The sequence below is a fragment of the Mustela nigripes genome, chromosome 14 (assembly GCF_022355385.1).
Source record: "Mustela nigripes isolate SB6536 chromosome 14, MUSNIG.SB6536, whole genome shotgun sequence".
NCBI classification, from domain to species: Eukaryota; Metazoa; Chordata; class Mammalia; order Carnivora; family Mustelidae; genus Mustela; species Mustela nigripes.
Genome location: NC_081570.1, coordinates 22,891,714 through 22,904,127, shown reverse-complemented (window position 1 = coordinate 22,904,127; position 12,414 = coordinate 22,891,714). Strand labels below are relative to the sequence as shown.

The 12,414-nt window shown below is 41.6% G+C and overlaps 1 protein-coding gene and 1 non-coding gene across 13 annotated transcripts in view; both read left to right on the top strand.

Moving 5' to 3' along the window:
- Positions 1–12,414, top strand: part of PUM1 (pumilio RNA binding family member 1) — a 141,421-nt gene that overhangs the window by 95,256 nt on the left and 33,751 nt on the right. For 11 of the 12 annotated variants that reach the window (XM_059376952.1, XM_059376953.1, XM_059376944.1 and 8 more), the window contains 4 exons: positions 4,496–4,647; positions 9,085–9,223; positions 10,739–10,882; positions 11,786–12,082. In XM_059376952.1, the coding sequence (XP_059232935.1) occupies positions 4,496–4,647; positions 9,085–9,223; positions 10,739–10,882; positions 11,786–12,082 (732 nt within the window). The remainder of the gene's footprint in view (positions 1–4,495; positions 4,648–9,084; positions 9,224–10,738; positions 10,883–11,785; positions 12,083–12,414) is intronic. The other variant, XM_059376948.1, reaches the window with a different exon arrangement.
- On the top strand, positions 9,344–9,421 carry LOC132002367 (small nucleolar RNA SNORD103/SNORD85). Its single transcript, XR_009399854.1, has one exon. It is a non-coding gene; the product is annotated as a small nucleolar RNA SNORD103/SNORD85 (small nucleolar RNA).

Sequence of the window (12,414 nt, the reverse complement as noted above, 5' to 3'; positions counted from 1 at the left end):
CCACTGAGTAAGGAGCCTGATGCCAGGCTTGATCCCAGGACCCCGAGATTGTGACATGAGCCAAAGGCAGACACTCAGGGGTGTCTGCGCCACCCAGAGGCCCCTCAGGATGCATTATCTTTAATAAATGCACAGCACCAGTGTCCTCTGCCATTTAGTGTTTTCTCATAGAAGAAGCCTGTACCGATTTCTGGTTACCCACACAAACATAGCCCACCGCAGCTATCAGACATGGCTGATTATTCCATCCTGATTGGGTGGTGGTGCGCTATTCCTTGGTACACTGTTTTTAAGGAGCTACCATGACAAACGGAGGATAAGCAAGGATTAGGACCCACTCTGATTTCGCTGTGATTTGTGTGTAGATGTCCCCACATGTATACCACTTTTCTCCCCATCCAGATTAGTTGTCACTGGCTCACCCAAGACATTCTAGCAGAGCTAAAGTGATTTTGATTGCTGTGGGCACCACACTGGCTTAGGTCTCTGTGTCTTAGGACACTGTAGTTTCCTTAGTCTTCTGTAGTAAATGCTTCCCATTCTTTGCCTGGCGCTCTCCTTAGCTCTCACTGCCACCACCTAGAAACCCTTCCTTTACTGATTCCCCTGTTCTTTCTCTGTTACTTACTTTTACTTTGTATTTGTTGTGGATGTATGCATGAGTGGTTTGTTTCCCCTTGAGACTGAACTCTTTCGAAAGCAGTCCTTTCTGTTACTTGACTCTGGAGCACCATTGCTGGCATCATAATGGGCTCACAAAGGTATGGTAGATTGAATTCAACATTGGGACAAAGTCAGTGTCTTCCAAAGTAAAAATTCTGTGGGAACAAATCCCTCCAAGTCATGTAAATCATAATTAAATATTACTGTTATAAGATTTTATTTACTATTATATAGCATGTGATTTGCCACCTTTTTTTTTTTTTTTTTCTGAGAGCACAGTAGACGGAGAGGCAGGCAGAGAGAGAGAGAGAGGGAAGCAGGCTCCCCGCTGAGCAGAGAGCCTAATGCAGGACTCGATCCCAGGACCCTGAGATCATAACCTGAGCCAAAGGCAGTGGCTTAACCCACTGAGCCACCCAGGCGCCCCTGATTTGCCACTTTTAACTCAGATGCAGTATAGCATTTCTTACTATTTTCTTTAGCATAGTTCACATTATAGCATGCATTTTGATGGGAGTGTATATAGTGTAGTTCCTCTGTCTCCCTTGCCGTTGAGGGAAACAGAAAGCTCTTACTAGCAGAATGATCTTTGCTAACCATCTTTAGTATTTATTCAGCTGTTACTAACTATTGGCCAAGCATTGTGTTGGGTGCTTTTCTTTCATATGAGTTGTTGGACGACGCCCCCCCCCCCCCAAGATTTTATTTATTTATTTATTTATTTATTTATTTATTTATTTATTTATTTCAAAGAGAGAAAGAGAGTGAGAGCAAGAGTACACTTGCATGAGCAGGGGTAGGAGTGGGGGGCGGGAATCTCAAGCAGACTTCCTGCTGAGCATGGAGTCTAGTGTGGGGCTTGAACTCATGACCCTGAGATCCCAGCTTGAGCTGAAACCAAGAGTCAGATGCTTAACCGACTGAGGCAGCCAGTGCTCTGGATGATGATTTTACAGATTAAGAATTTGGGGCTCTAAAAGCTGTTTTTTTTTGAGGTCACACTACTTAAATATTACAGAGTTCGGGTTTGAACCAGGTCTAACCCAGAGTCCATGCATGCACGTCACTGTAGTGTAATGTTGAATTATCTCTTCTCTTTCTTTTCTCTGCTGACTTAGTGTATGTTATTTACAACGAAGAGCTATCTTAGGGACAACACTCTAGTCCTCACTGGAATCATGGTTTGGAGATGAGAGTCTTGCTCTTTGTACCTACCCATCAGCTGAGCCAGATTGAGAAAGACTTCAGTGCTTTCACGAAGAACCAGAGATGCTAACCACCCAGACTGTGATACTGCATATGCTTGTGGGGTGCTGATCACACGGGAATTAGAGCAGGCATCCTGATGAGCCAAGTTCCATTGACGATGCACCCCGGGAGGTATTTTCCTAACCGCAGTCAGAGGCCATGTGACCCCAGAGAGTAGTAGAAATGCTAGTTGAGAAAATTGAAGACGATTATATGAATGTTGGTGGTAACAGGAGTCTGTGCCCAGTTGAAGGTTTTGTTGTTGATGTGTGTCAGAGCCTTGAGACTGTGGCTGCAGGTTGCAATCCAGTCTTTCCCCATGGATGTGGCAACACCGTTACCCTTATCATACCCATTTGCAGGTGAGGAAACTAGGGCCTAGGTTAACGTCTCCATTGTGGTGTTTTCTCTTCCATTCTCTTCTGTAAATGCCCAAGACCACCCCACTTTGTAAACACTATTCAGGTGGATTTGGGGACTCCCCTACTCTCTAATTTGGAGGTGTAAGGTTTTTAGACTCTTCAGATTCTGAGGAGTTAAAAGTTTTTTATAAACCCTTTGCCTGCTATAAAAAAGTAGCCCTTACTGTCACCTAGGTTCTCTAAGCAGCATGTTTATTTTGCACCCAGATGTAGTATTTCACAGTGGGTAGCCTTATAAACAGAGCTGCTTGATCTTGGTTAATAGGCCCACAGGTGCAGAAAATACCAAATCAGAAATGTCAGAGCAGTATCGGGCAGTGATGTAATTTGACTTATTGGAATCTTAGAAGCTTAAAACAAACAAACAAAATACATATTCCAGTGGATTTTTGTCTTAATGAAATTTGTTTCTCTTTTTTATTTATTTGAAGGGGGAGAGAGAGAGCACAAGCGAGGGGAGGAGCGGCAGGCAGAGGGAGAAGCAGGTTCCCTGCTGATCAAGGAGCCCAAAGCAGGGCTTGATCTCAGGACCTTGGGATCATGACCTCCGAAGGCAGACGTTTAACTGACTGAGCCACCCAGACACCCTGAAATCTCTGTTTCTGCAGGATTAGCTGCCATGTCAGAATAGACACATTCAAAATAGCTCTTTGGAACTCTTATCTATAGGCAGTGCTATTATTCAGTCAAGTTGCAGATATTTTAAACTTTGTTTTAAGAAACTTCTCATTGGAGGATGTATTTCAGCAGCTACGAGGAGCTGGCTTTGAGCCCTTGTCTTAGTTGGCAAAATGAAGCCTTGGTGTTTCTTGCTGCCATCTTCAGAGAATTCTGTGGTATAGATTTCTGCCACACCCAGGCTGCTGTCTATGGGGCTGTATCACCTGTGCTGCCTACTGTGTATGGCACAGACTGTAGCGAGAGCTTGTGGCCAGAGGGGAATAGCTCATTGAGACTGAAGCAGAGGGCTTGGTTTTATCTAGGATGCTTGGCAGGTCTGAAAGGTTTTGCTTCTGTTGACTTAAATTCAAAATTTCATGTATCAGTGTCTGAATGTAGTTGTGTTGAATGACTTCCAGCATAGAAATAGGAGAACCAAGGGCGCCTCGGTGGCTCAGTGGGTTAAAGCCTTTGCCTTCGACTCAGGTCATGATCCCAGGGTCCTGGGATTGAGCCCTGCTTCGGGCTCTCTGCTCTGCAGGGGGCCTGCTTTCTCCTCTCTCCCTTTCTGCCTACTTGTGATCTGTCTGGCAAATAGATAAATAAAATCTTTAAAAAAAAAAAAGGAAACAGGAGAACCAAGCCCTTTTTTTTTTTTTTTAAATTGTTGTTGTTGTTGAGAACCAAGCCTCTTAGAAACTGAATGTTGGGGCACCTGGGTGGCTCAGTGAGTTAAAGCCTCTGCCTTCAGCTCAGGTCATGATCCCAGGGTCCTGGGATTGAGTTCCGCATCGGCCGCTCTGCTCAGCAGGGAGCCTGCTTCCTCCTCTCTCTCTCTGCCTACTTGTGATCTCTGTCAAATGAATAAATAAAATCTTGGGAAAAAAAAAAAAGGAAATTGAACAGCGGAGGTTCAGTGGAGTGTCTGGGTTATGGCGTCGAAGACTGATGGGTTTTCCTGCTTCAGGAGTTAATGAAGCACCATGGCCCCTGTCCCTGTCAGTCATCTCAGGTGCCATCCTTACCATTGAGAGCAGGGCACAGCTGAATCTTTATCTTTTCCCTTCACTTGATGCACACAGACGCGTCATTTATTTCCCTTCAAACAACAAACTCTGTCTCTGTCTGTCCCATGTCCGTTCTTTCTCAGCAGACGCACAGGCCTTTGGCCGTCTTCCTGACCGAGGCCAATTCTTCTGTCTGTTCTTAAAACCCGTTCCTTCCAGCTTTGATCAGTTATTCTCCCTTTTTAATATCTTTAATATTTTTTCCTTCACTAGGTTCTTCATCTAGGCCTGTAGTAAGTTGCTGACTTCAGAAGACTTTTACAAAAATAAAAAATACGTTCTATTTTCACAAACAGAATTCACGATCAGCTAGTACGAATCTATGTATCTTTACTATTTTACCGTAGGATCTGCTGAGTCTGATGTAGTCTTCCGAAACCCTGGGATGATTCCGACTAGTCTAAACTTGCCTTACCTTTCTCTTGCTATTTTTAGGTCCGGCAGTGGTCCCTCACCAGTATTACGGAGTCACTCCCTGGGGAGTCTACCCTGCCAGTCTCTTTCAGCAGCAAGCAGCTGCCGCAGCAGCAGCAACTAATTCTGCAAATCAGCAGACTACCCCACAGGCTCAGCAAGGGCAGCAGCAGGTAAATGTAAACAGAACTTATCCCCTGTAAGTGTGAATTTTAGTAATGGTGTATCATTAAAGGGTAATGCTGCTCCTGTTAGAGAAATGCTGTGGATTGGCAAGTTCCCTCTAGTGTGTGTTACCTGAATTCAGACTGAGACTTAATGAGACTTACCGAATGCTTTTTATGCTCAGGTTCTTGGTCTGCATTACCTAGGTAAGTTCATGAGATTGTGTAGGAGAAAAGTGCATAGAGGAGCATCCATTTAAGGGTACATGGTTAGCAAGTGGCAAATGAGTACTCATACTGATAGGAAGAGCTGCTTTTCCGCCTTAACTACCGGATGCCGTTGCTGCCTTCCAGACACTGTTCATAGATCACCTCTGCCTCTCCATAGGCAGCTTGCCACAGGGAGGCTCGTGCTCCAGACTGCTTATTGAGGACATCAGCTGAACTGGATATAGATCTTTAAACCTATTACGTACATTTTAACTTAGATAATAAGAGCTCTTTAATGAGTTGGGAAAGAATAATGAACTATAAAAACTTAAGTATGCCATTTTATTTTGAATAAGCCTTTTCTCCTGCTTATTAGAAAAACACTGATTTATTGCTGAAAATTGTGATGAATTGGAAAACTCAAAGGAAAAAAATCCTCATGTCAAGATAAAACAAAATTAATAGGTGGTATTTGTCATTCTAGGTTTATTATTCAATTTCTGCTAAAATTGGGCTTACGCTGTCCACGTGGTTTTGAGTTTCTACAGTTTTCCAGTTTTCCATTTAACTTAGTGCTTTTTAGAGATATTTACTAGCTACCTTTAAATCTGTCAGAATATCCCATACTTTATTTTTACCGGTTTACTATTTTTTGATACTTCGCAATATTTTGATGTTACAATTAAGACTGATATGCTTGGCATACATGTATTATTATTTCCATGGAATAAATTCCTAGAAATGGAGTTTTTTCGAGCAAATAAAATGAACATTTAGGCTTTGATACACATTGTCAAATTCTTTAATTTGTCTTTTGAGGCAAAGCACCATGCTCATCTGTGTACATGTGACATAATGCAAACAAGAATGCTTTGATTTTTACCAGTTCCACTGTTTAATTTTTCAGATTCTGCAAAATTATAGAAAAAACACAGGTCTTGAAATTCTATCCAATTTATCCTGGGTCAGTAATTTTATAGTATGATAAGTTTCTGGAAGCTAATGCACGATTTTCTTTGCAGTAGATACAACTCTTGTCCCAGGTATATAAAGGAATTTAGCAGAATATTTGTTGACATAATGGGTGATCCCTGTGATATATTTAATAGTTATTCTTTATGGATAGTCAGTATTTACTTGTGTGATGATCTTTGTGTTTAAACGGCTGCCAGATACTTGTGGATTTGGTAGACAGAAGTAATTGCTATGTTTTTAAAATTAGTTCTGCTAGAGTGCATAAGAAAAATAGTAGTAAATACTACTTCTTGAAAGCTTTTTGTTTAAAGCTAAGTGCTACGTATGATTTCTTTTATATTTTCTAATTCTGATAAATAGATTTTATGACTTCCTTCATAAGATTGAGGAAATGGGATTTGTGTGCCCAGAGTCACATGGGTATTAAGTTGTTAAGATTTGAACACAAATCTATAATTTCACAGCTGGTACTATTTTCTGACTATATTGTGATGTTTGGAGTTACAGAAAGCCAGAGATTTGGTCTTTGTTCTACTACTGACTGGTTTTGCACCTAGGGGTGGGTTGCATGAATATGGAGAATATTGGAAGTTCTGAATATAGAGAAGCTATATCCTTAGCTATAAAATGAGCATTGTAATCATTTGCATATCAGGGTTTTCTGTCATCCACTATTACAGACCCCACTGAGAAAAGGTTACTGACACTCCTTTTTAATAAGCAGCCATATTTTAGTTCCATTGCTGTTTTTGTCAGTTTTTGGTTTCGGTTGTTTTAGGAAAATATGATCAAGTTCTTGGTGAACTCCTTTGTTGTAGTCACTAAAGTGAGAGGCCCTTTTTAAAGTTGCTTTTGACCTTTTGGTCTTGAGATTTTATCAGAAAACAGAACATTTGTTATGTTCTAGGCATGGTAACTGTTCCACACCTAACTACTGGAACTTGGAGCATAGTCAGCCACTACATCTTGCTTCTGATTCCTTTTCATCCTTTTTATGCAGGTTCCTTTGACCTCTGACAAAAATTTTGTTCTTTTCTATTTCAAAATGTTTCCTAAAGAAAAACTCCGTGGGTGCTGGGTTGAAGTCAAGCACACGTTGTCATACTTGGTAGTGATTTGGTGCTAGGTATGGCATTTTGAGAGGGAAGTGTTTAGAATGCCTTCTGAACTTTCTAGATTGGGGGAGACTGTGTAGATGATAATTCTGCTGAGCATGGTGAACGATTATTAATTAAGATATCCCCAATGAGCATCTACTTGTGTATTAAGTATAGGGTAGATTTCAAAAGCTGTATATAAATCAGTACCTTTGAAAAGAAATTGGAATTTAACAGATTTTGAGCCAAAAGGTAGCTAGTAAGCAGACTCTGAGAGTAGTGTTTTGCAAGCAGATGTTCAGTCATTTTTGTTGATTTTATTCGATGTTAAACTGTTACTTATAAAATTTTACATACTTGTTTCCACAAAATCCAGACTTGATAGCTGTTGATGAAATTAAAAATAACATGATTACTGGCAGCTGACTTGAAAACTTTGATTAATCATCCGTGTCCCACACAGATTTCTAAGAAGACAATGGACAAAAAGGAAACACCCTGCTCTTCTCATTAAAACTGGGCCCAGTAGTCTGGATTACCTCTTTCTTCAGGCACCATGTCCCTTACCTTGTCCCTCGAGCCTTACACAGCTCTTAACCATACATAAACCTGGTTCACAGTGCCTTATGGAAATGATGCTTTCATTGATGTTTTATTCATTCTTGAACTGTTAGTATTGGCCGTATCTCTGTACATGCTGTTCACTTTTCCTAGAGAGCTCTTCTGGGTCATTGGTTAGGCATCTTCTAAGTCTTAGTGCAAACACTTATCTGGGCAGCCGTCTTTGACTCTTCTGTCGATGTGGATTGAAACACTTCTCTTGTAAAGTCCGTTAGAATCTTTAGGTCACAAACAAATATTTTGATAGTAATTAGCTCTTGGTTATTGATTGTCTCCTAGATACCAAGTATTGTGCCTTGCAGACATTAATTCTAATACTCCCAACAGATCTGCAAGATCAGCAGTACTCTCACTACTTGTACAGATAAGGAAATAAGAGACTTGGAGTCAAGTAAATGTCTACATGACTTTTTGCCAGTTTGGGTGGTGGTGTTTCCCTTATACTCATTTAATAAATAGTTGATGGTTAGTGGTATTTTTCTTTTACATTTTTTGCCAAATGGTACCAAGGATAATCTGTACGCAAGTTCCTGATCATATGTCTAACTTTTATAAAGAGCAGAGTGATCGTGAAAGTGATCTGATAAGAACTTTCTTTGCCTTTCAAAACATGTAAAACACATTTTATAATTTTAGGCTTGGTCTGTGGGTTTTGCGTTTTTACTTGCTGGAGTGTATAGATCATGTGCAGTAGATTCTTCAGAGCATTCGGAGTGAGAGTGATCTCCACAATTTTGATACCTGTGTTTCATTTGTGAGAAGTAGATCCTTCAGCACAGTGACAGAACTGTGCAGTACAGTACAGTACAGTACAGTATTCTGTACTGAAAGGCAGTGTTCTTGACACTCGTCTCCATTTAGGCAGTCTGTGGAATTTAGGAGAGGAGAGATAGGAACAGGTCAGAAGACTCCGAGGTCAAATCTGATGAGCTCGTTTGGGGCCACGGGGGCCTTGTTGAACGAGAATAGTGTTAATAGGGTAGAGAAGGTGCCTTATACTCCATAAAGAAAATATAGACGTTTGGTGGGGTTTTTTCTTTTCCCCTCTTTAAACACAGATATTTTGATTGAACTGTGTGGGTAAATTACCCCTGTTCATCCTATCTAAACTCCCCTCCCCACGCTCCTAGACTCCTCCACCCACTTTTTGTCAAGCACTGATATTTTACAGAGTTGCCATTTGTTGTCTCTCTCATTCACTAGAATAAAAGCTTCAAGAGGGCAGGGGCTCTGTCTTGTTCATTGCTTTATCTCCAGTACCTGCCAGAGGATAGATGTTATGTATTTCATTAATGAACCTTTTTTTTTTTAATGCTTTTGGCTACTTATAAAGGTATAATAATGTTTAAGAATGGTAGAATGAGATTTTACTAAAAGAGATGTTGCTAATTGAATTTTTATCCTAACAGCAATGCCATATAAGACATTATAGGAGAAACAGTTTACAACTATCAGTTTTTAAAAGTTGGCCCAACTTAAACATACGGTGGGTCTTAGGTATTTTCAGTGAGAAGAAAGTAGTTGACTTATTTCTGTCTCCCAGGTTCTCCGTGGAGGAGCCAGCCAGCGTCCTTTGACCCCAAATCAGAACCAGCAGGGACAGCAAACAGATCCACTAGTGGCAGCTGCAGCAGTGAATTCTGCCCTTGCTTTTGGACAAGGACTGGCTGCAGGCATGCCAGGTGAGGCTGCATTGATGTTTCTAATACTGGAGGGAAAAACAGTCTGCTTGTTGGGGGAGATCGAGAAGAGAAGGGAAAAGGCAGTGCTTTAAGCTTGTGTTGGCTTTTCATTACTGGGGGACTGGCAAGGATGACATACACTTGCCCTCACTTAGACTGTAGTTCGCTGATGAGAGCACCTAATTGTTCTGAGCCAGTCTCGTCTTACATGTATCTCCCCACACACTGCTTGGAGTATTCTGTATTCCTTTGTGATGATCTGTTTTCTCCCTTAGGATTATGGATGATAGATGCAGTGGCCAGGCTACTTTAGCATCACTCCAGGGCCTTAGCCTTCATGCTGATGTTCTGAACAGTATTATTAGGAAGTTCCAAGTGTTCCTTAATGGGCGAACCCTCCTGGGATTTCTCCCACGCCAACAGCAGAGATGCTTTGTAGCTGCCTGCCTGTGATTGATACTTATCTTGAATATGTGTTATTTTTGACTCACTGTCACCTGGTCCTGTTCTTTGCATGGATTGGAAGTAATTTGTGCTTCTTCCTTTGAAATAGGTCCTTATAGGACCTTGGCATAAATGTATGGGTTCTTACAGATGGTGGAGTATAGCCCAATTAATTGATCTATTTATGGATTCCTACTGAGTAACTTTAACATATGTCATTTGTTATATAGTTATTAAGCATTCAGGTTTTATTGGGAAGTCACTTATTATTTCTCCTATTGTTCAGTAGAATTTGGAGAGTCCATCTCATATGGTGATGTGAAAGATCCTATTATTTGATGTGTGTCTAGGTTTTACCTGCTAATTTGCAGGATATTTCTGCTTACACTGTTAAGAGGTATGAAAGTACCATGATTGTTGTAATCATTTATACCCTCTGTTACTTCTGTAGTCAAGAAAACATAAACAGTTGTCAGTGTATGATTTCTGGGCTTGATACTCTGAAGAGCGTGGGTGTTCCCTATCCCACTGATTTCCCTTTTATTTATTCATTCATTTATTCATTTATAAAGATTTTATTTATTTATTTGTCGGGAGAGGGGGAAGAAAGCACAAGCAGGGGGAGCAGCAGGCAGAGGCAGAGAGAGAGAAGCAGACTCCCTGTTGAGCAAGAAGCGCCATGCAGGACTCGATTCCAAGACTCTGGGATCATGACCTGAGCCAAAGGCAGGACGCTTAACCGACTCAGCCACCCAGGTGTCCCCTGAGTTCTTTTTCTAACACTTAGTAGATGGTAAATAATATAACCCCTTATTGTGCCAGATATCATGGTAGATCTGTCACATTCATACTTTGTCACAGAAGCTTTATGAAGTAGGTATTATTATCTGCATTGAAGAAATGGATGCTCAGAGATAAAGGGTCATACAGCTGTTTAGGTGGTGAAGCCAGGAGAGAGATTCTATGTCTGTCTGTCTCCACATCTGAGAGTCTGTGACTGTTGACAGTATGCAACTACCCAGGAGGCACTGTTAGTTTCATATATACTTGTATGTGGCTTAATATTTCCAGGTTACCCCGTCTTGGCTCCTGCTGCTTACTATGACCAAACCGGTGCCCTTGTGGTGAATGCTGGAGCGAGAAATGGTCTTGGAGCTCCTGTTCGGCTTGTAGCTCCCGCCCCAGTCATCATCAGTTCCTCGGCTGCGCAAGCAGGTGAGCTTCCGTCTTCGTGAACTCCTGTCAGTGGCCCAGAAGAGGTGGTGGATGATGTTCTGAAACGATGTGCTGAAATGTACTTTATTTGGCAGTTCTCAGTATAGCAGTTCTGCCCTGTAATGTTTCAAAGAGAAAATGAGAAGCAGCAAGTGACCTCGATAGATTCTGTTGACAGCCACATATCAGCTGGTTAGCAGCAAGGACCTGCTCCTCCATGAACATAGGAAGTTGGATTACTCACACAAAATGGCACCGTTGGCAGAAGTCCAAGGCTAATTTCACAGAAATCCATGACATTATTTTAAGATAATATTTTGTTGTTGTAGTTTTTTGTTTTTTCGATGTTGGTGTTTGCTTTTCTTTTTTTTCGGAGGGCGGTGGGATGGAGGGGAATAGTGAGGAATGGCAGAGCAATACATTTTAATAGGGGTGGGCCAGAATGGGTTTTTATTTTAGGCTTTATGTATGTGTATATATATTAGGAATATAAATTAGGAACAATAGCAGGAACATCCAGAAGAGAGCAACGTGTTCAGGAATTCGAGGGGATTGTATATATTGCTGATGGGTTCTGGAAAAGTCCTCAACATTGATATTTGTGGAACTTCAGAATTTAGGAAGTAGTCGTATTTAAAATGGCTACATTTGACATCTGTACCTATTTTAAACTGCAGACTCTTTAAAGCTACCACTGTAGTGAATTTGGCTTCCATGGTATTTTGACTTCAAATTGGAAGCATAAGTAGAAAATAGAAGTCTCAGATGGAAGGCTCAAAGGCAGATTCGTGTCTGCTTTGCGAAGCTAGGAGCATGTGACAGTGTTTCTGGAAGGCTAGCTCCAAGGCTGGGGAATGTGGCCAGCGCCTTTCCCAGCCCAATGCTTTGCTTTCTTCTTCGTAGCTGTTGCGGCGGCCGCAGCTTCAGCAAATGGAGCAGCTGGTGGTCTTGCTGGAACAACAAATGGACCATTTCGCCCTTTAGGAACTCAGCAGCCCCAGCCCCAGCCCCAGCAGCAGCCCAGTAACAGCCTGGCATCCAGCTCTTTCTATGGCAACAACTCTCTGAACAGCAATTCACAGAGCAGCTCCCTCTTCTCCCAGGGCTCTGCCCAGCCTGCCAACACATCCTTGGGATTCGGAAGTAGCAGTTCTCTCGGCGCCACCCTGGGATCAGCCCTTGGAGGGTTTGGAACAGCAGGTAGACATCCAACTTAAGTGCTGTTAAAACTGAATTTTTGTTGTTTTTACAATCTCTATGGAACACTGATGATGCATGGAACCCTGGACAGATAACCCAGGCAGATCTGGACCGAGCCCCGTGGGAATCCGGCCATCCCACATATCTTTGAGATGACGGACTGTTAAAATCAAGTTTCACAGTTGGGGCTGATTTCAGGTTTATGCTCATATTGCTACTTATTTATACTCTCATAGTTGATTTGTTTCAGGGATTAGAAAACCTGGGGAGGTTTTTTAACAGGCATTGGGAAGAATCTGGAGGGAAGTGTAGAAATGTGGATGTTAAAAACC